The sequence below is a fragment of the Vicugna pacos genome, chromosome 13, assembly GCF_048564905.1.
Source record: "Vicugna pacos chromosome 13, VicPac4, whole genome shotgun sequence".
Taxonomy (NCBI): Eukaryota; Metazoa; Chordata; class Mammalia; order Artiodactyla; family Camelidae; genus Vicugna; species Vicugna pacos.
In genome coordinates this window covers 48399419-48420420 of record NC_132999.1, presented here as the reverse complement: position 1 = coordinate 48420420, position 21002 = coordinate 48399419, and the positions used below count along the sequence as shown (strand labels likewise).

General features: G+C 55.9%; 1 protein-coding gene across 4 annotated transcripts in view; it reads right to left on the bottom strand.

Moving 5' to 3' along the window:
• Positions 1-5561: 5561 nt before the first annotated feature.
• The window catches only part of AHDC1 (AT-hook DNA binding motif containing 1), a 63580-nt gene continuing 48139 nt past the window's right edge, over positions 5562-21002 (bottom strand). For all 4 annotated transcript variants that reach the window (XM_072975000.1, XM_072974997.1, XM_072974999.1 and 1 more), the window contains 2 exons: positions 15932-20854; positions 5562-5984 (listed from right to left, as the gene is read on the bottom strand). In XM_072975000.1, the coding sequence (XP_072831101.1) occupies positions 15975-20780 (4806 nt within the window). In that variant the 5' untranslated portion in view covers positions 20781-20854 and the 3' untranslated portion in view covers positions 5562-5984; positions 15932-15974. The remainder of the gene's footprint in view (positions 5985-15931; positions 20855-21002) is intronic.

Genomic DNA, 21002 nt, shown 5'->3' with positions numbered 1-21002 from the left:
GCAGCGCCTGTAGCCGCTCCATTAGTATGCTGCCCCGCTCTGCTCGCCATGGCAACCGCTCCCCCCGCGCCGCGCCGGCCGGGCAGCCCCGGGCCCAGCGCGCACCTTTCCTCCCACAGGTGGCGGCGCGCACGGGCGGGCACGCACGCACAGGCACGCACACTCGGGGCGCCTGCGGGCGAGCCGTGGGCGCCAGGTGCGCTGGGCCGCCCTCCCCGGGCTCCAGCTCCCTCCTCCTGTGGGCGTGTCCCCAGGTGCTCCAGAGTGAGCCCCCCCCGGGGGGGGTGTACCTGAGGATGTTCTGCCTGTGCCTGGGTGTGTCCCCAGCGTGCCTGTTGTGCCCCTGTCTCTGATTGTCCTTGAGGGTGTTTGCCTGTGCTCATTTGCCTCCTTATTCCTGAACGTACTGACTCTGAGTGTGACTGCCACGGTGTAACTGAGTGTGCCTGTGCCTTTGTATATCTGTGTTAGAGTGTATGATTGTGTCTGCCATCTTTGTGCCTGTGTGTCTGTATGTCCCTGAAGGTGTGTGTATGTTTGTGTCGATGTGTGTGCCCATGGCCCTGGGTTTCCCTCTGGAAAAATGCTCCGGGTATGCCTGTGACTGTGTATGTGTACATGCCTGGATAAGTATTTGTCTGTGTGTGTGATTCCTTTGGTAGTTGCATGTGACCCTCGGTGTCAGGAATCCTTGTGTGTTTGGGGTTGCAGCTGTGTGTTGAATTGTGTACCTGTGTGTATGTCCTGTGAATGTCCCTGAGAACCCATCTCTCCATGTATGTCATTGTGCTTTCCTGTGAGCACCCTGAGTACGTGTCCTGGAGTGTGGCTATGTGTCCAGGGGCTGCTGGCTCTGTGCCCTCCTCAGCTTCACTCCCTGCTGCCTGAGTGAGCCGACACCTGCTCCCTGAGCACTGGGCCCCCTCCTCCCACCTGGCAAGGACAAGGAAGGACATGGAGACAGAGGCAGACATGGAGGCAGAGACAGACTTGGAGGGGGACACAGAGAGTCAAGTAGGCTGGAGTGGTGGTGACCTAGAGTCATATGATTAGTCTCAGAGCCCAAGATCCAGAAGAGAGAAACAGGGATGCCAAGATCCGGACATTAGAGAGAGGGAGACCCAGAGTCACACAGAGACCCAGGGCACTAAGTCTGGAACTGCCAAAACAGACCAGGGATCAAGGATGTGGCTCTCTGGCCTCCCTCCCTCTTTCTCCTTCCTTTCCTCCCACTCTAGAGTTTTCAGCCCCAGCTGTGCCTCCTCCACATACCCAAATCGGAATTCCCTTGGCCCTGGAAGTTTGTGCCCTGGGACTAGAACTCAGCCTCCTCCTTGAAGCAGCTGGCTCTGTGTATGTGTGTGTGTGTGCGCGCGCACGCACGCATGCGCGCATGCACGTATGCACGTGCACATGCCACCATCTGGGCTGGTTCCTCCTTTCCACACAGCCCTCCCCCATCACCTCCTCCTCCACACACACACACACACACACACACACACACACACACACACACACTGTCCATATTTTCACTGGCCCACATCATACACACCTTTATACACATGCCAGACTCACTCAAACCCGGAAGCATGCCCTGGGTCTCCCTCTCTCAAACACATCTGCACACGGGGCTGGAAGATTCACCATGCACACAGCCAACTATCAAGTCTCACCTTCCTAAGCTCTCCCAGCCAGTCATTCACCCCTCAGCAGCCCCTGAGGGGTTCCCAACCCCTGCCACCCACAGGGAAAGACGTAAGACCAAATTTGTCAATTCCTTATACACACAAAGGCAGGGACCTCATCTGTCTTGTTCACTGTTGTATCCCCAGGTGCCTGGGACAGTGCCTGGAATCTCATAGGTGCTTGAAGGAATGTGTTCACACAGTGTCTCTAACAGTCACTGAGAGAACCCATGTTAACTTGTAGACAGCCACTCAGTGAAAAACACTGATGGATGGCACAGGGTACACACAAGGTTTCTTTTGCACATCTAGGACAAGACATTAAATATAGGTGTGTGCATGTGGGTGGCTGCTGCTTATGTGCAAACACTCAGCACAACAGCTAGATTAGAGGTTCTCAACTTTGGCTGCACATTAGAACCACCTGGGGAGCTTTTAAAAATCCTGATGCCCAGGCCCCACCCAGACCAATAAAATATCTGGGTTGAGAACCACGGATCTAGATAAATGGACTTGAAAATATTGACCCAAGGATTATTACCAGGGATGGGGATAGACTGGGTTTTCATTTTGAACAGGATAATGAAGCAGACTCCTGATGGAAGTTGCTTGGGTTTCAATCCTGGTGTCACTATTTACTCTTTGAGTGGTCTTTGTAAATTACCCCTGTGCACTTGAGTTGCCTGCGAGGATAATAATTATTACAATAAAGCCTCATGGTATTGTTGTGGGGATAGAATTAGTTTGTATATATGTATTTAGTACATGGAAAGTGTTATATAATTATTTCCTATTCTTATTTCTATCATTAAAGTTTTTTATTATAGGATGGATTAATTTTTATTTCTTTGTGTGTGTGTGAATTAGGTTTACTTATTTATTTACTTTTAGAGGAGGTACTGGGGATTGAACCCAGGACCTTGTGCATGCTAAGCATGTACTCTTATCACTTGAGCTATACCCTGCCTCCCTCCCTAGGATGGATTAATTTTTGGATGAATTTTGTCAGCGAGGTTTTTTTCTCTCCTTTGAATTGTTATGAAAAAGTAAGGGCTCAGAGCCAGGTTCTGGGCCAAGCTACTTCTGCCACCTCCTGTGTGATCTTGGACAGGTCACTACTCCTTGTCGCTGAATCTGTCCTCTCATCTGTAAGTGAGATGAATGTTTCTCTCTACCTCAAGGATCATCTTGAGGAATAAGCACCTCAGGGAAGTGTTTAATAAATGGTGGCAAAACCCAAGTATCTAGGAGCCACATTACCTTGATGTGTTCTGGGATCAGGTGTGGGACTAAGGCTGTTAAGGCCCCAATTTCTGAAAACAACAGATCAAAACAGGGTGACCCCCATCCCTGGTCCACCCACCTGGGCAGAGTCTCTGCTGCCCTTCCCCCAGAGCCCAGAAAACCTTCCATCCCAAAGGCTGGGCCCTTGGACCCGACAGATCTCCCGAGTCTGCTCTCCAAAATACACCTCAGCCCTTCTCGTCCTGTACTAAGCTTCAGAGCCCTAGGCTGAGACCACACCCCTTCCTGAGCTCCGTTCTCCCCAGAAGCCTTCCCTTAACCTCTCAAAGAGTCCCCATTCTGACCAAGCCTCCCTCCCAGCCAGTAAACCAGAAGGCCTTCTCTGGATTCCATCATTCTCCTGGTGCCCCTCACTTTGCAGTGAATCCCTGGGCCTCCTACAAAGCCCTCTTCAAGTTACAGAGCTCTGTGCTGGGCTGTCATCACCTCCCTAAGCTCCCATTTCCTTCCTGGGTCTCCCCTCCCCCACCCCAATTCTTGGGCACACAACCCTTCACTGTCTTTCCTCCCCATCTTGTAGAGCCCCTTCTACTGAACAAGCTCCTCACTGTCTCCTTCCCTCACTAAAACCTCTGTGTACCCCCCGCAGCCCTCAGCCCCCCTTACCAGGTCCCACCCTCTGCCCAGCCCCCCTCTGCCCAGCCCACCCCACCTGGACAGCTCCCCTAAGTGTCTTCCGCTTCCTCAGAAGCCGCTGAACATACTGATTTACTCCCAGCTGAAAATGAGCTTCCCTTGGCCTCCCCTACTGGTTCCTTTGGTACCACCACCCCTTCCAACCAGCCTCCCCACTGCCTCAGGTTGACCTCCCAAACCCACATAGTGTCTACTCCAAACAGATCCCTGTGTGGCTTCCACCCCCGCCACGCTCTCTCACCTCCAGGCCTGTGCATAAGCTCTTTCCTCTTCTGGGAGCTCCCTCATTCTTCTGCCTAGTACTCTGGTCTTGGCCTCCAGAAAACCCTCATCACATCTTACTGCTCCCCACCCTGACTCCCAGCACCATCCTGGACTACACCTTGAGCGCAGTGTTAATGCCTCTGCCCTCACCATGCAGGAGTGAGGAATCATCTTCATCTGAGTCTTGGGGCTGCACAAAGAGGGCTGTGGGAGGCTGAAACTTCACATCCAGCACAGAGGCTGCAGTTTTAGGGATGTTACCTTGCTTTGTCTGAACCCATGAGCGTCCTCTCTCAGATGGGGTGCCCAGAAGGTGGAGGTCTCACTCCTCCTCAGACTGTGGGTTCCTCTGACTCTCCCAAGGCCCGGGCCTTGCTGGTTGGGTCAGAGAGGGCAGGCCACGTGGAGCTGTCCCTTGGGGCCTTCTTGAGCTTCAGCAGGGAGAGACACAGAGAAGTCCTGTTCCACAGAGCTTTAACATAAACTAGTCTATGGGAACAGTGGATTGCTAAGGACCAGGCAGCCCAAAGTGGACATTATTTGGTCAAGGGCAGCCAAGAGCTCCCCAAGGTCAGGGGGCGGGAGTCAGTTCGGCCCTTTAAGGTCTATCTATACCAGAAATAGGCACAGGATTAGGGAGTTTTCTTTTTCCTTTACAAAAGCTGGGAAGAAATACAGACCTGGCACTTGGGGTTCAGGGTGGAAAGATAAGGGAAGGCAGAAATATTGGGGTTATTGACCTAATCAAATGCATGTGTGTTGGGGCAAAAAGAGGGGGGCCTGGAGACAGAGGAGACCCAGGCCTGAGGTGAATGGAGACACACTAACAGCTGATACTCCGTTTCTTGTGGGTAAGGGGGTGTCCCACAAGGGCTCTTGGGCTTAGGATGGAATGAATGTCTCAAAGACAGGTATCTCTGAACCAGAGTAGAACTGTGGGCCTGAAGGCTGGGGGAACACAGGACAAATGAAGGGGCTGGAGTCAGAGACCTTAGGTACGAGGATGGAGTGAGGAGAGGGTTCTAAAAGCAGGGGAGGCCCAGACCTGATTCATAATGGGGGTTCCTCAGTGAGAGGAAACCTAGGACCTGGGGAGAATAGGGGTCTCACAATCAGGAGAGACCCAGGACCTAGGGCAAAATGAAGCTCTAAAAGGCAGACTCCTTGGACCTGGGACAGAATGCATGGACCAGAGGCCAGGAAACCCCAGGGGATAAGCCTGGGCAGCCCAGAGACAGGGGAGACCCAGGGCCTGGGGTGTAAAGGGAGGGGCCCAGATGCAAAGACCTCAGGCAGAAGGGAGAATTCCGTGGGAGGCAACATACATTGGTACCTCAACTCTTTCAGGGAACCAGTGGCTGATGACGAACCCCTCTCGCCATCAGGCCCCTTCTGCTCTGTCCGCCCTCACTCACCCCCTTTCACAAGACACAAGGTGGGTTTTTTTTTTGTTGTTTTTTTTTTTTTTGCTTTTTTTCATTTCTTTTTAATACAAACTTGGATCTTTGGGTGTGTCCTGCCAACAGAAAACAACAACAACAACAGAAGAGAAAACCCAAAAGAGTGAAAAATAAGAAAAAAAAAAAAAAAAAAGCTCCCGCAAGAGGTTCATCTCCCACCCCCCACCATGCGAATTTGCACACCACGGGACCACAGCAGGTTTACAGAATGCAATATACAATCCACGATTTATAATAAAACAGTATATACAATAAATAGGATATTGTTCATTTTTGTCAAACGACCTGTAGATAAATTTCTCAGTGCATACTTGCCGGGGCTCTGGACACCTCGGGGCCCCGCTCGCAACCTCTTGCACACGCTCTCTCTCTCTCTCTCTTTTTTTTGTCTTTTTCTAAAACTGTGTTTTGTTTTTAAGTTTTGTACATTTTTAAAAAGTATTTACAATTGCTGGTTTTGTGCAGAAAGGGCTCACCTTCGGCTTCTGCGTGGAGGAGGTGGGCAGGGAGGGGTGGTGGGAGATGGGGCTGCAGGGGGTGCAGGGGAGGTGGGGTGGGAGGCAGAGGGGCAGGCGCTCCTGCCAGAGGACGAATGTGGACGCTGGGAGGGGTCTTGGCGTTGGTTTTCTGAAAGCTGCAAAGAAACACAAGAGAAGAGGCAGAAGTCAGTGGCAGGGACAGAAACTGAGACACAGCCATTTAATAGCTCTATGACCTCAGGCAAGTCAGTGAATCTCTCTCTGTGAGCATCAGTTTACTCATCTGTAAAAGGGGGGTAACACTATCCTGTAAGTTTGTTAGGAAGATTCAGCAGTTTAAGGCAGATCAAGGCTGGTCCATAAGTGCGTAATAAATGATACTGATTAGTACTAGCCATTATTTTCTTGAGGCCTCCTGAGCCAGCTAGGCTCTTCAAGCCTTGGTTTCCTCATACAACAATGAGCTTAGTAATTCCTCCTACTGAGGCCGTTCTGAGGAATGACATAATGGGAAGACAGGGCCTTAGCACAGCACAGGTGTGAACTGCTGCTTTAATTTCTTCTAAATCCAACCCTCTCCCCATTCCCTACCAATGCCATTCTGTTCCTTAGAGAGGTGAAGTGATGAGGAAGTCTGTCTGAATAAAGAAATTGCCCAACACAATACCATCTGTGTCTGGCTGCATCCCCTGCCTTCCTGAAGCTCAGACACTCCCAATTCGCCCGTCCCTACAATCACCAGACACTAGAGATCTGAAGTACCCCTTTTCCCTAGATGGTCTGAATTATGTTTGCAGGGCTCTAGGGACCTAACTCTCTACCCAGACCGCCAGCCTTGCTGGGGTGAGCAGGAAGATGCTCACTGGGACAGGAATGGGCTCTCTTAGTCTCAAGACCTTCAGTCATTAGCCTGGCCTTTTGGAGTTTCGTCCTCTTCTCAGAGCCCTGAAATTCATGTCTCCTACACTTGGTGACTGACCGTCCCACCAAAATTAAGGGGCAGGCATGGAGGTGCTAAAACCACCTTCTAAGACTCTTGAGCAAGCCTGTCCGCCCTCTCCCACCCTTGCAGGAACCAGGCGGCCACAGAAAGCCTTTCCTCTCTTGTCCTCTTTCTTGGCTTCCCTGTCTAACAGGGCCACATTTAAATTCTGCTCAGCCTCGGCTGCTGTCTGCTGGGCAATCAGCCCCGGGAAAGACTTTTGTCCTGAGGCTGGACTTGCCAGGACTCCTCCAAGGGCCAGGGGAGCCAGGTGGGCTCCTGGGAGGTGGGACAGCACCCCATCCTGGTGCATCAGCCCAGGTGGCTTGCAGAGGCATGAGGGGTGGGTAGGAGCTGCATCTTTGTTAAGCTGTCTTCTGCTGGTGAAGGGAGGATGGAATATTAGCTGTAGGGGTAAGAGTTATGCTTGGGGCAGGGGGTGCTGTTGGGTCGGATGTCAGTTCTCCAGTTAGGGTGGTATACAGGGTATCCATTAGGGGGCAGGACTATTATTTTATCTGGGGGGACAGGTTCAGCTGGAGGGCTGGGGGCATCTATCTGTAGGACAGCTTTATTGCAGTTGAAGAACAGTTGCCAAGCTAAGGAACCTCTATTGGGGTGACGGACATAGTGTATTGAGGTGACAAGTGAGGGGAAGATTCAGGACGGGCAGCTCCAAACCACTCAGCAAGTGGATTGTACTGAACCCCAGCCTCCTGGGCTCCCCCTAAGGGCCCCGGGGCAGGCTGGGAGCCTCTGCACAAATCCCTGTCGCCCCCGCCCCCTCCAGCCCTTAGCCACTGCCAGTGACCCTCTCCAAGCCAGGTCTCCATGGTGATCTCAGCCCAGCAGGCAGCTCCTGCCAGAACCATTCCCATGGTGCTGGCGGCCAGGCAGCAGGGAGGCTTTCTCACCCTTTGCTAAGCCACCGCTGTCTCACCTTTCTCCTCCCACCGCCCTCCCAGCTTTCATGACTTGGCCAGAATCTGGGGGATGGTGGAGGGTGGGGGATGGGGAGAGAATCAAAACCAGAGGTTCCTGAGAAGGGGAGAAGGCAGAACACTGTGGTCATGCAGAACCCTGACCTCACCAGGTGCAACTCACCACAGAACAGAACCCATGCTGCTGGGCCAGGCAACCCACGCTGGGCACTGGAGACAAAGCAGAGAAGGAGACAGATCTGGTCCCCGCCCTTGAGGGGCTCACAGAGCAGTGGGGGAAGCAAAGCAGATCCCAAACCAGGCAGTCACAATGCAGGGAGGTGGGGGTGTGCCAAGAGAAGCCCCAGAAGGGTTGGGATGGGGGTAGGGGGTGGCTCAGGGAGCACAATGGGGGACACCTAACCCAGTTTTGGTGGGAGGGACTGTGGCTCTTCAACTCACTATTGAGCTTGGCGCCCAGCACATGCTGGGGTCAGGAATGTGAGCCGACTGAATGACAGAGCAACAAACGGTCTAAGTCTGATTAGCAAGTCAAGGTCCAGCTCAGGTCTTGCACACCTCCGGACGCCTCCTCAGACCACCCTGTTACCATAGCTACGGGGGCACTTGTCATTCCCTTCCGAGCTCCTCCTGGGCAGAGACCTGTGTGTGGTACCTCCCTATCCCCAATGCCAGCATGTGCCTGGCGCCCCAGGACACCAGCCATTGTGCATGAGACTTAACCTTTTAGTGCCTCCGTAACGGAGGACCGCGCAGCCACATTCCATGGAGTCCTCACGCTCCAGCAGTTTTACCATCTGAGGTGCCAGGGCTTTAAGTGGTCTCTGTCTGTCAGTGGGGGCTGGCACTGGGGGCACCGAGGGATAGCTGAGCAGGGATTCAAAGTGCTGCGATCACATATAAATCAGGTTGTTCAGAGAGAGAAGTTCCCCGCAAAAGGAACACACGTTCATGTTTTCGTTCAAGCAACCAGCAGATATGTATTCACACCCACTAACTGCCAGCCCATGAGCTAAGGCCTAAACCCACCTTCTATTCTCTGCCCTCCAGAAAGGGGTTTTGACATCAAACAAGGCAGTGGAGCAGAAGGCAAAGAGTGCATGCAAATTTGAGAGACTGGTTTGCTGTGTGACCTAGGGCAAGTCCTTTCCCTCTCTGGGCTTCAGTTTCTATATAAATTAAGGGGGCTGAACAGGGAATGGGAGAGATCTGAAGGCACTGAGACTGCATATCAAAGACAAGGGGTCAGAGGCAAACCACAGCTGCCCAAAGGCTGATTCAACGCCTCTGACGTTTTCAGGCAAAGTCAGGCATGAATCCCTCAAATGTGGAGAGGGTACTGCTTCCCTGAGGCCCAGACCACACCTGACAGATAGAGATACCCTCAGGTAGGGTGGACCTAGAGTTCACTGAGGGATGAAGCTTCCAACTGGGGATGGGTAGGCAGTGGGGTGTGGGTGTGGAGCTCTCCTCTTCATTCCAGAGTTTTCCAAAATCTGTCCACCAGTGACCAGAGGTGTTTCTTAAACTGTAGCTCTGCCAGTCGTTCCCTCCTTAGAGGTCTTCCCCTACCTACCCTCTGCTGGGCATAGAGGAGGGGGATGCTGGCAGGACCAAACGGGATTCACATCCATGGTCTCCCACCAAGCTGTGTGACCTCATGTGTATCTCCTACCTCTCAGAGCCTCACACTGCTTACCTGTCCTGGGAGGAGACTATACACGCCCCCCTAACACCCACTCTCCACCCTCCTGATGGGAGATGCCTATACAAGGACAGGTGTCACCAGTGGGTATGTGCTGGGCATGCGACTGAATGGAGCCTGATGAAGGGGCAAGAACAGTGGAACTCGGTGATCCTCAAGGGACCTTTCTGGCTCTACATTTCCATGCTTCCCTGCACAGCTGGCTGTGTATCCTTGGGTGAGTCCCTCTTCCTCTGTAAACTGGAAGGGGCTGTACTTGAACTCAAAAGCCCAGTTAATCCTGAGAGTTGGAACCGGTTTATTTATACACCCTTTTCCTGCCCCATTTTCAGGAGCACATCTGATAACAGTGGGGTTGAGAGAAATCATCTCATGCTCATTCCCCAATGCCTAACCTTTCCCCTTACAATTCTCCCTAGCCTACATGCTCCTCTTTGACTCAAGATTAAAAAAAAAACTCTGACCCCTGAAATGTCCCAGGCATGATGAGACACTGGGGAGGGAGACGGGAACAGTGCACAGAGATGAGTAACTGGCCTAAAGGAGCTGATGGCGTGGTGAGGAAGACATTCCCAGGAAGGGCTGTCACAGACGCATAAAGGGCTGGAGATTAATTGCGCCTGGGAAGGATCCTGGAACGCTTCTTGGAGGAGGCAATGTCTGAGTGAAAGATAGGAGCTGACAGGTGGGAGATGGATGGTGGCTAGGAAAGGACGGCCCAGGCCAGGGAACAGCGAGAGCAAAGGCACAGGGCACACTGGATAAAGGGCCTGGAAAGCTCCCTCCCAATCCCACAGTCGAGTGGGAAAGGGAGGCTGTGTGAGCAAGAGGTCAGGGCTGAAAAAGAAGCCTTGAATACTCAGAATACCAGGCTAGGAAGCTGGGCCTTTATTTTGTAGACAAGGAGGCTGGAGAGGGGAGGATACTATCAAAAGGTGTTAAGCAATGGAGTCACAAGAGCAGATATGTTTTAATCAATTCATCCAGTAAATGTTTTGGGTGGGGCTTCAGACACCAGGTGTCCAAAGATGCTGAAGGGCAAGCACTTCAGCGGCCACATGTGGGGGATGGGCTCAGGGAGTGAGGCAGGTGTTGGGGCAGAGACCTGGTGGGCTCTAATTGCACTGACCCAGGTGGCTGAGCTAGGGCTATGGCTTCTGGGTCTCAAAAATTTCTTCAGGATCCATCTCCTGCCCCTCAGGAAGCTCTTGCTGCCTGCCCTGCCCGTAGTTCAAGAGGGTGGTCCCTGGTATTTCTGGTGGGACCATTTCAGTACCCTGCTGGGGAGTGATGCCCACAAGGAGGCTTTTAATGAACATCTGTTTAAAGGCTGCAAACTCCATGAGGGCAGGACACTGCTTGTCTTTTTCAGTGGTACCCTTCGCACCAGAAGCAATGCCTGGCCTGGGGCAGGTGGCTCATTTGTGTGGGCTGAACACAGAATTAACCTACTTCCTTCTGCCCTCCAGAACAGAGGCCACTATGGCAGCAACAGTTATGAAGACAAAGATGGCAAATCTGTTTGTGAGATTTTATGAAGAAATTATGATGTATTACAAAGTCACAAGGAAATCTTTTTTCAGGTTATCTGCACTGAGAGAGAGGACTGGTGTGGATAACTGGGTGGACAGGGTTTTGAGCTGACCTGGGTCATTTAGGAGTCTGGGTTCTGCTGCCCATTAGGCTTCAGGTCCCTTGGGGTGGGGCCTGTGACTTACCTTGTCTCTGGACCCCCCGAGGAGGAGCCGGCCCCATTGTTAAGGCAAATAAGTAGGTGGTATTTCATAGCCTCCCGCCAAAGGCCCCAAACCCACACTGGAATATAAGATCCTTCCTAGGAGGGAAGTAGGGAGAGCAGGTGAAGGAGGGCTGGCTACCGAGTCCTAAGCATGGAGGAAAGGGTCAGAGGTATGTGACTCACACAGACCATGGGGAGGCATTTCATCCACCCCTCTACCAACCACTGATTACGTGCTTACTGCATGCCAGGGACTGGGCTAAATGCTTCATGGGTAATCTCATTTAATTCTCACCAGAGATGCAGTGAGGTGACGTGACTCACCAGGTCACACAGCTGGTAAGGGATGGAACCAGGCTCTGCAGAGAGGCCTGTCTGCATCCCGAGGCATGCTCCTAGCCACCACCCTCCAGTTTCAGGGCCTTGCTCCCTTGGGTTCTTCCGGGTCCACAGGGATGTGGGGAGATGGGAGAGGAGGAGCATGAGAAGGCATGTTCACAGAGAGATTATATTTCCAGGCAATGAGGGCTCAGAACAAGAAGGCCTGGTCTGAAAATGGTTGTGCGAAAGGCAAGAGAGAGGACTGGAGGAAGGACAGCCCCAGAGAGTGGGAAGAGGAGCCCAGAAGAGGCAGGGAAGGCCTGCCTGACCCCTGACTTGAGGGCCTCTCGCTCAGGGCCAGAGGCAAGATCAGGTGACCTTTTGAGGCTTCAAGACACAGAGAGACAAAGCCCAGGGCGGCCAGGGCCCGGCCCAGGTCTGGGCATGCCTGCTGACCTGGGCTGGATGGTGGCCTTGGAAGCTGCTTCCTGCTCCAGTCAGGCACCAGCTAGTGTAACCTTGGAGGACCTGTGACATTTCTCTTGGCCTCAGGTCCAGGCTGGAGAGGGAGGAGAGGGGGACTCGAGATTCCCAAATACTTTGGAGGGCCTTCGGACCCTCCCACCGGGCCCCAGGGTCTAGTAGGGCAGATCTTCAGCTATGAGGGCCCAGGGCGGAGTCAGTCTGTCTGGCTCTGCTTTCCATCTAAGGGACTAGAGGAGATGTCACCCAGGCCCATGCACCCCCCACCCCCCATCCGCTTCCCTCTTTGTCCCACCAGCTCAGCCCCTAGACCCGTCAGGTCTCACATTCCCCATTCTGGCTCAGCTGACTCTCCTCTTCTCATTCATACTGGGATGTGACCTGCCCCCACTCACAGTTCCTTCTGCCTGGAATGCCCTTCCCCTGTCTCTGTGTGTCCAAATCTTGCCTATTCTTCAAGGTCGAGCTCAGATGCAGCTTCTTTCACAGAACCTCAAAATCCATTTAAAATGTCAGACCCAGAAAGAGTTGTAGGGAGCATCAACCAATCCGTCATTTTGCTGATGGGGAATCAGGGGCACAGGGTGGTGGGGAGCAGTAAGGCAGAGTATCCAGGCTCGGGGGTGGGAGGATGGTGGTGGGAGAAGGACTGGGTTCAAATCCTGACTCTACCATTTACTAACAACAGATCCCCTGGGCAAGGTTCAAGGCTGCAGTGTTTCCTCAACTCTCTGATTCGGGGATGGGGCCCCCCTACTGCCAGGTTGCTGTGAAGGGTCAGTGAGGAAGCACTGCTCAAAAGGCTCAACATAAATGTGTCCCTTTTCTCATCAAAGTGGCATTGAGGTGACTTCTGACCCCACAGTCCCTTCCTGGTGCACAGGCTTTGCTTCACCCTGCCACTTCCCACCAGGTGTTTCAGGTTCTTTGTGTGCTTGTTTTAGCTTCCTAGAGTGGATGGGGGCGCCAAGGACAGGGGCTACATCTGCTTTGTCTTCCTCATGCCTGGCATCGGGACAGGCACAGAGGGCCCAAGATGTGAGGCTGAGCTCAGTGACTGCTCCCCCTGTGCCCAGTGTCAGAAGGGCTCACTGCCTGTTGGTGAAAGAGTGTGTCACTGTCCTCTCTGCTTAAACCCTCTATTGACAGTGACACTCCCTCTGTTAACTCTTCTTCCTCACCATTCTCCTTCCCTGTATCCCCAACTCTTCCTCACTCCCACAATGATTCTAATCAGTCCCTGGCACTGAGGGGTTGCCCTAGATGAGAGAGTATGCGCCATCTTAGGTAAGGGAGGCAGACGGCCCTACTACCACCATGGTCCAAGCCACCATCGCTGCTTTCCTGGGCTACTGCAGCTGGTCTCCTTCCTCCCACACTTGCCCTGTTCCACTGTGACCCATGGCATTCCAGCTGAGAACTCATCAATGGTTCCCCATTTATCTTGGAACAAAGTTCAAACTCCTTCCAGTGTCCTGCATGATCTGGCCCTACCTGCCTCACCCCCTCACTCACTGTTACTGTCTCCCCGTCAGTTCCTCAAAGCTGAGCTGCTTCCTGCCTCAGGGCTTGACCCACTGCTGTTCCCTCTGCCCAGAATGCTCTTCCCATTCCCTGTTTGGCTGACGCCCCCTCATCTTTCAGGCACCAGCCTCAGCATCCGGTCAGCCGGCTGCAGGCTCTCACAGCCTCCTAGTTTTTCTTCTCTTGCATGGTCCTTCCTACAGCAATAATTACCAAGTGCGTTGTGTCATTCTGTTTACTGTCTTTCCCTCTAAACTGGAGGTCCCCTGAGGACCAGGACATCATTTGTGGTGTTCACTGTGGTGTCCCCAGTGCCCCACATGCAGTGGGTGCCGGACAGATGTCTCTGGAACAACTGAATGCATCGGTCTGAGGATAGTGCTGTCTGCTCCCAGCTCTGAGTGGGGAGTGGGGCCAGAATGTGGGGCTGGATGGCATCCCAGTTCCTCCTGCGTTCAGGCCTCACTGGGTGGTTCCATTATGTGTCTCACTGAGCCATGACCTGCCCAAACACCCAGCCCCCACACCCGTTTATTTTCCCACCCAGGGCCTGGGAGGAAAGGTTTTTGGATTATTTCACATTTCTGGATTATGCATGAGACATCTCCCCTCCAGTGAGAAGGATCAAGAGTTTGACATTTTAAACCCTAAGCAGCTTCTCCCTGGCCTGCTTCAGATCTGTGACTGCTGCTCGCAGTGAGGTGCGCAGGGAATGGAAGGCCATTTTAAGCTTGGTCTGGCTTTATTAGGAGGAAAAATATGCTGCCCCCACCTTCCCCTGAAAAGTCTGGCCCATGCAGAGTTTCAAGAGCCCGAGACTATTAAAGTCAATCTCCTTGAACAGATGGGGAAACAGAGGCAGCGGGGTGGAGGAGGGGCAAAAGCTTGGTCAAGGGCACATAGCAAGTTGGCCAATGAAGGAGTGGTCCTTTCCCAGGCCTCCTGACTCCCACGTGCTGCCCTTTGCCACCTTCAGGCACCAAGGGAGGTGAGGTCAGGCAGAGAGGGGGTAATAAGTTTCCGCTGACATGACTTCAGGACCCTGAGTCACTGCGGCCTCAAACGGCCTTCCCAGAGCAGGGACGGGGCTTTCCAGGAGCCCTGCTATTCCCTCTCCAGGAAGAGACACTCCCAGGAGGCTGTGGTAGTGGCAGAGGTGGAGGGTGAGGGGCTCGGACAGGCCCCCAGCCCACTCCACCACCACCCATCACGTCTTGGTCGATTTTGTGACAGGTCTGTTCCAAAACTGAGTTCTGATGGGCCAGTTACTGCTGTATTTCTGGAATAGTCTGTTCATCAAGAAAATGATTCCTCCAACCCTGTCCCCTTTTACCATTTTGGGGGCATTTCCCTTCTTTATTTTCCTTTCCTTTTCTTTTTTTTTTTAGGGGGGAGGTAATTAGGTTTACTCATTTTAGTAGAGTTTTAGAGAGGTACTGGGGATTGAACCCAGGACCTTGTGTATGTTAAGCATGTGCTCTACCCTCTCCTCTATTTTCCTTTTCTTAAACACAAAATCCAAAGAATACTAAAGAAGGTCACACTACCTGATAAAACAAAACCTAAATACCTAACACTATTTAACTGAATTCTTAGAAAAGCATTTGGCCTCAGGAAAGGGACTGAAGAAAAAGGCATTTTCTAGGAAGGAAACATCCTGCCAGGGCATAGACCCATTGATGGCAGGTTTCCAGACATTTGGGATCCCACTACCTCTTCTCTACTTCTGAATCCCTACCTTCCACAACCCTGAACACTCCGAGCCTGGCTCAGGCCAAAAATGTTGAAAAATAGCCTTGGGGGTACCCTGGGAGATCAGAAAAGGACATACTGGCCTCACCCTCAGCCTGGCCCTAGCCAGACAGCATCTTGAACTAAATGAAGCTCCCAGAGAAATGAGGAACCCTGGCAGGGTCAGTGTCTTGGACAGGCCTTGGCAGATAAGTATCCACCCTGCTTCTTCCTTCGCTCATTTCACGCGGAGTGACACAAACATCCCCCCTTGCAAGAGGTCAGATGGTGAGTATTTCCTAGGACTCAGGTGGTCCCTACCCAGGACCTAGCATGGATGAGGGAAATGAACGCTTGATGAACCAAACTAGATGGCCCTATCCAGTCTATGGGATAACAGGACCCCCTGAATGTCCAAGGACATTTCAATAACAGGACCCCCTGAATGTCCAAGCCCCACACTGGGTTCCCCACCCAGGCACCCATCTTTTCCCTAAGACTGTTTCCAGCATCTAAAGCCGGACTCCTTCCTGAATCCCAGCTCCCTGTTGTCAGGTCCCCAATCTTGTCCTTAAATCCTTCCTGCTCATTGCTAACCCTCCTCCCTCTGCCTAAGCTCTAATGTTCTCATCCCCACCCTCAACCCTCTGCCCACTGCACCAACTCCCCAGACTCACCCAGGAACAAAACCTCGAGGTCCAGTCGGCACTTCAGTTGGCACTACAGGGAGGTGACGGTGAATGTGTCCTCAGGGTGAGGTTCTGCCATGGGCCCCAGGAAGCCGCTCTTGGGGCCCCCACCCAGGCCGGGATGCGCCTGTGGCATAAAGCCTGGGTACCTGTAGGCGGTATCCTGCAGGGGCAGCAGCGAGTCCCTCGGCACGGGGGACAGGGTTAAGTCACTAAGGAGTGGGCAGCCATAGCCAGCAGCGGCTGCAGCAGGGCCACGGGGTGGGCCAGGCGGCCGGGCCATCTCCAGTGGCTCCTTGTCGGCCTTAGGTGTGGCCGGTGGGCTAGCCAGGTGTGGGGCACTGAGGCACGCGGCCTCCGTCCTGCCCAGGAAGTCAGCTAGCAGCCCTGAACCCACCTTGCCTTCATAGGGTGGGCTGCGGGCAGCTGAGCCTGGCGGGTACCAATACGCTGTGCCCTTGCAGCTGGGGGAGTCGTAGTGGGGCTGGCCCAGTGGCAGGTCCCGGCAGGTCAGGTGGGCCTGGGCTGCAGCCACATGGCCCAGGCTGGCCCCCTGGAGCCCATGCTTAAGGGGCTCACAGGCAGCCAACTTTGTGGGCGGCGGCCGCAGCTCTTCCTTAAAGCCCAGGGTAGGTGAGCAGGTGGGTGAGTATGCCTTCTGCAGCCCAGCATCAAACACTGTGGGTGGGTGGGCCAGTGGCGGGAAATGCTTGCCATCCAACTCAGGCGCACCCAGGCTGGGTGAGTCGCAATGGAAGCCTTGGCCGAAGGTGCCGTCAGATGGCGTGGACGGGTTCATGGAGTAGGGTCCCATGAAGTCACAGGGGTCTCGCTCGCCCACACTGAAGGCCCTCGACTGTGAGGGCAGTGGTGACATGCTGCTGTCCCCGCTGTAGTAGTCCAGGCCGAGGTCTGGGCTGTCCTGGAACAGTGGGTTGACCGGCTGTGGCTTGGGGATGAATTTGGCTTTGGCCGCCGCGCCGCCCCGCTCCTTCTTGGCTGAGCAGGCCCCTCCGCCCCGTCCACCTCGTGGCTGCCGGGGCCCGGTGCTCCGTTTGGATGGGTAGCCCGAGGCAGTGGCCGAGGCAGATGATGGGAAGCCCAGATGTGAGGCCTCAAATAGGTCCACCTTCTTCCGCCGTCCGCGGCCTGGCTTAGAGCTGCTCTGGAAGAGGACGCTCTGGTTCCAGTTGTAACCAGGGGCAGATGATGCCTCATTCCAGTCCATCATCAGTTTCTCCAGGCTGGACAGGCTCGACTGGCCCTCGCTGCTTGAGGCCTCACTGTTGGCACGCCGGAAACCACCACCGACGGGCTGATTGAACTGGGTGCTGTCGGAGGACGACTCAGAGAAGGTCTCGGACACGGCTGTCTGCTGCTTCACCTTCTGCGGCGTGTAGTTGGAGATGTCCAGGATCACGTTGGGCTCGCTGACGTGGCAGTCGAAACTGGGATTGTAGAGCTGACTGAAGGCCTCTGAGGCCCAGTCCAGGCCTCCATAGCCCTGCCGGAAAGGCCACTGAGAAGCCCCCGCAAACTGCCGACAGTTCTCCGGTGAGGGCTGGTAGGAGGAGGACGACGAGGAGGCGGCGGAGGCGGCGGAGGTGGCAGAGGCTGTGGTGCCCTTAGGCACCATGTAGCCGCCGGGCGAGACAGTGCTGGCCCGGCTGTCACAGCGCAGGGGTGTGGGGGCTGAACCAGAGAAGGGGGCCCCCTCAGAGCTGTTGAAGAAGGAGGCCTTGCCTGGTGGCAGGCAGGGGCCACCAGTAGGCGGTGGGGCGTAGCCAGCACTGTGGGCGCTGCTGGGTGAGGCAGGTAGGCTGTTGCCGCTGCCATAGGCAAAGCTGCAGTCCTTGCTGTTAGCACAGTCTTGGCCCGTAAAGGGCTTAGCGGGGGCGAATACACTTTGTCCAGCCCCATAGCCACTGTACTGTGGGGGGTAGGTGTTGGTGGGCGGGTGGGTGGTAGGTGAGCGGGCCACGGCAGAGGGTGGGGGAGCCAGCTTCGGGAAGGTTTCGGCTGCCCGGCAGTCTGAAGTGGCTGGCGTGATCCCATAGCTCGCTGCCCGGCCTGGTGGGAAAGTCTGGCGAGTGGGCAGGACGGGCTGGAAGGGGGGGTCCGCCCCAGCCCCACTGCTGCCCACCGCCACTGAGCTGGCCTTGGCTCCCCGGCTGGGGAAGGTGGCCAGGCCCCGCTGGGCAGGCAGGGTGCTGGTGGGGGGCCCTGTGTAGGTGCCTGATGCCTTCCGGGACTCGGGGCGAGAGGCTGAGAGGGCAAAGTCCAAGAGGTCGGAGGAATCATCCGAATCAAGCAGTGAGCGAAAATAGCCGGTGAAGAGGTTTTGGCGCTCTTGGCTGAGCTCAGTCTGGCCCGCAGGTGCCGCCGTGCTGTAGTAGCTGCTGCGGCCCGAAGCCCCACTCTCTAGTCCAGTGGAGGCAAAGGCCCTGGCCTCAGTCCCTTGGAATCCACAGTTTCGGCCAGCCTGCCCACCTGGGTGCCCATGGTGAGGGGCCCAGCCACCACCCTTATCCCCAGCCCACTCAGTGCCTGCCTCCCCAAAGCCTGGGCCACTGGGCACCTGCTCTGGGAACAGAGTCCCGTTCTTCCGGGACCGCCTCTTGCGTTTGGGCTTCCCAGTCACGGCGTCTACCTCCCCCCGGCCCCGTTTGCGTGGATGCCCCAACTCAGTGAGGCTCGGGCCCCCGACCCCAGCAGCTGCCACCGCTACCACCTTCTTTTTCTTGCCAATGCCCTCGAAGAAATCACTGAAGGAGCATCGGGCTGCCTTGGCTGCATGGCCTCCACCCCGGCCACCGAAACCGCCTGCTTTGCCACCTCGCCGTCGGAAGCCCTGCACACGATGCAGGAAGTGGGAGATACTCTGGGTGTCGGGCGCCTGGTGCACTGACTCAGGCTCACTGGGTGTCCAGCAGCGGGGTGGTGAGCACCGCCCGGCGCACTGGCTCTGGCGGTTCAGGAAGGCCAGCTTGGCGAGGACGTCTGAATACTCAGCCTTGCTGTCATTGGCGTCTGCTGCATAGGATGGCTGGGGAGATGCCAGCTTCTGCTTTCGCCGCCGCCGCTTCTTCACCTCTGGCAGGGCCATGGTGGCCGCTGCCACTGTGGCTGCCTCAGCCGCCACCACTGCCGGCTCCTTGGGCTTGCCGGGCCCCAGCAGCAGGTTCTTAGGAGGGCGGCCGCGCTTACGCTTGAGAATGATGGGCATCTCGCCGGGCGGGAAGACCACCACCACATTCCGCCCATTGTTCTTCATCTTCAGCAGTGGGGTGGGCTCTGCTGACACGCGCAGGCCCAGCTCCTTGCCCTCCACGCTCAGGCTGCTGCTCAACGATGACACCTTGTACGTGGTCTTGTTCCGCCGTCCCAGGGACACAGGGATCTTGGCCATCTTCACCACCATGCGCCGCACGCCCCGGCACTTGCCTTTGCGGGTAGGGACCACTGGAGTCTGGGAAGATTCGGGCTCCAGCTCTGGGACTGGGCCTGGGCCTGGCAGGGCAGGAGGTGGTGGAGGCGGCGGTGGCGGTGGTTCAGCCAGGGCGGCTGCCAGGCCGGTGGGCATAGGCAGGGGCAGCAAGCGGCCCTCGGGTCCGGCGTCTGCCTTGCGTCCCCGTCCGGCTTTCCGTCGGCGACACAGGATCTTTGGCCTATCAGTGCGCCGCAAGGCGTATTTGGGGTGACCCTCAGGCCCAGGAGGGCCATGGGGTGAGCACAAGTCCAGGCGTAAGGGCTCAGCCAGTGGGCAGGGCCCCAGGGGCTGCTGGGGCTCCAGACGGCGGCCGGGGACATCAAGCAACTTGGGCAGGGGGTCAAGTGCCTGAGGGTCAAGCAGCTGCGACTCCAGAGAGTCGGGCAGGGTATCCAGGGCCTGTAGAGCCAGGCCCGGCAGCCCCAGAGGATCAGCAAGAGGTTGCAAGGGCGGCAGCTCCAAAGCTTCCCCGAGCGGCTCTAGTGCCTGCGGGTCCAGGAAGCGGGGCTGGGGGTCCAGGAGCTGAGGCTCTGGCTCAGGTGATGGTGGCTCGAGGGCCTGGGCCTCCAATAGCTGGGCCTCAGGGCAAGTAAGGGAGGCCAGCTCACTAAGGATGTCAGCATCAGCGAGTTCTGAGTAATCAGGGCCGTCTGGCTCGGGCTCTGGTGGCAGACCGGTGGCCGCTGCCATGGCTCTGGGACTACGGCCTTGGCCGGGCTGGGGACTGTCCCGTGACTCAGGCTCAGGTTCAGGCTCGTAGAGGGGGTGGCTGGGTCGCTCAGACTTGGCATGGGGGGTGGCCCGCTCTTCAGGGCTGCGAATGCTGTTGGCCAGGCTGGGTGAGGAGAAGAAGCTATACTGAAGGTCACCAGGGGGTGGGGCAGGCGGGCGGCTGAGCCGCAGCCCACCACAGTCCAGGTGCACACCGCTGTGCTGCAGGTCCTGGGAGAGCCGTGTCAGGTCCTTCATGATGTCAATCAGCTGGACCACTGGCCGCAGGTTCACCCGCCCGTTGTCCCAGCGACAGCGGGAACTGCTGCCGTCTCCCACGGGTGTGGGGCACCGGGCCTGTGAGACAGGACGGGCCGCCCTCGGGGGCAGCGGGTCGTCCCCCTTGGCAAGCACTGGTGGGCGCCGGGTGCTGGGGTCCCGGCGTGGAGGTGGGCGCGGGTTCTCGGAGAAGGTGTGGGCGAAGGCCTTGTCGGGTGGGCTGGCAGGGGGCCGGGCAGGAAGCAAGGGCCGGGGGGTGGGGGGGCCGCCGGGGTAGTACTTGGGCTCCCGGAGGTAGTCAGGAGAGCTGCACACGGCACTGGAAGTCACCACCAGGCCCTGGGGCTTCACACGCATCCTGACCTTGTCCTCCGCGGGCCGCCGGGCGGGGCCGGGGCTGACATGAGGGTGCGAGAAGCCGGGACAAGGACCTGCCAGGCAGGACAGGCGAAAGGTCCCTCACTGAATACCCAGTCCTCATCAGATTCCCACGTTCTCAATGATCCCCTGGCAGACACCCGCCCCCTCAGAGTCCCTTCCCGAAACCCAGTCCCCTCACTGACCCCCAGCTTTTCCCAA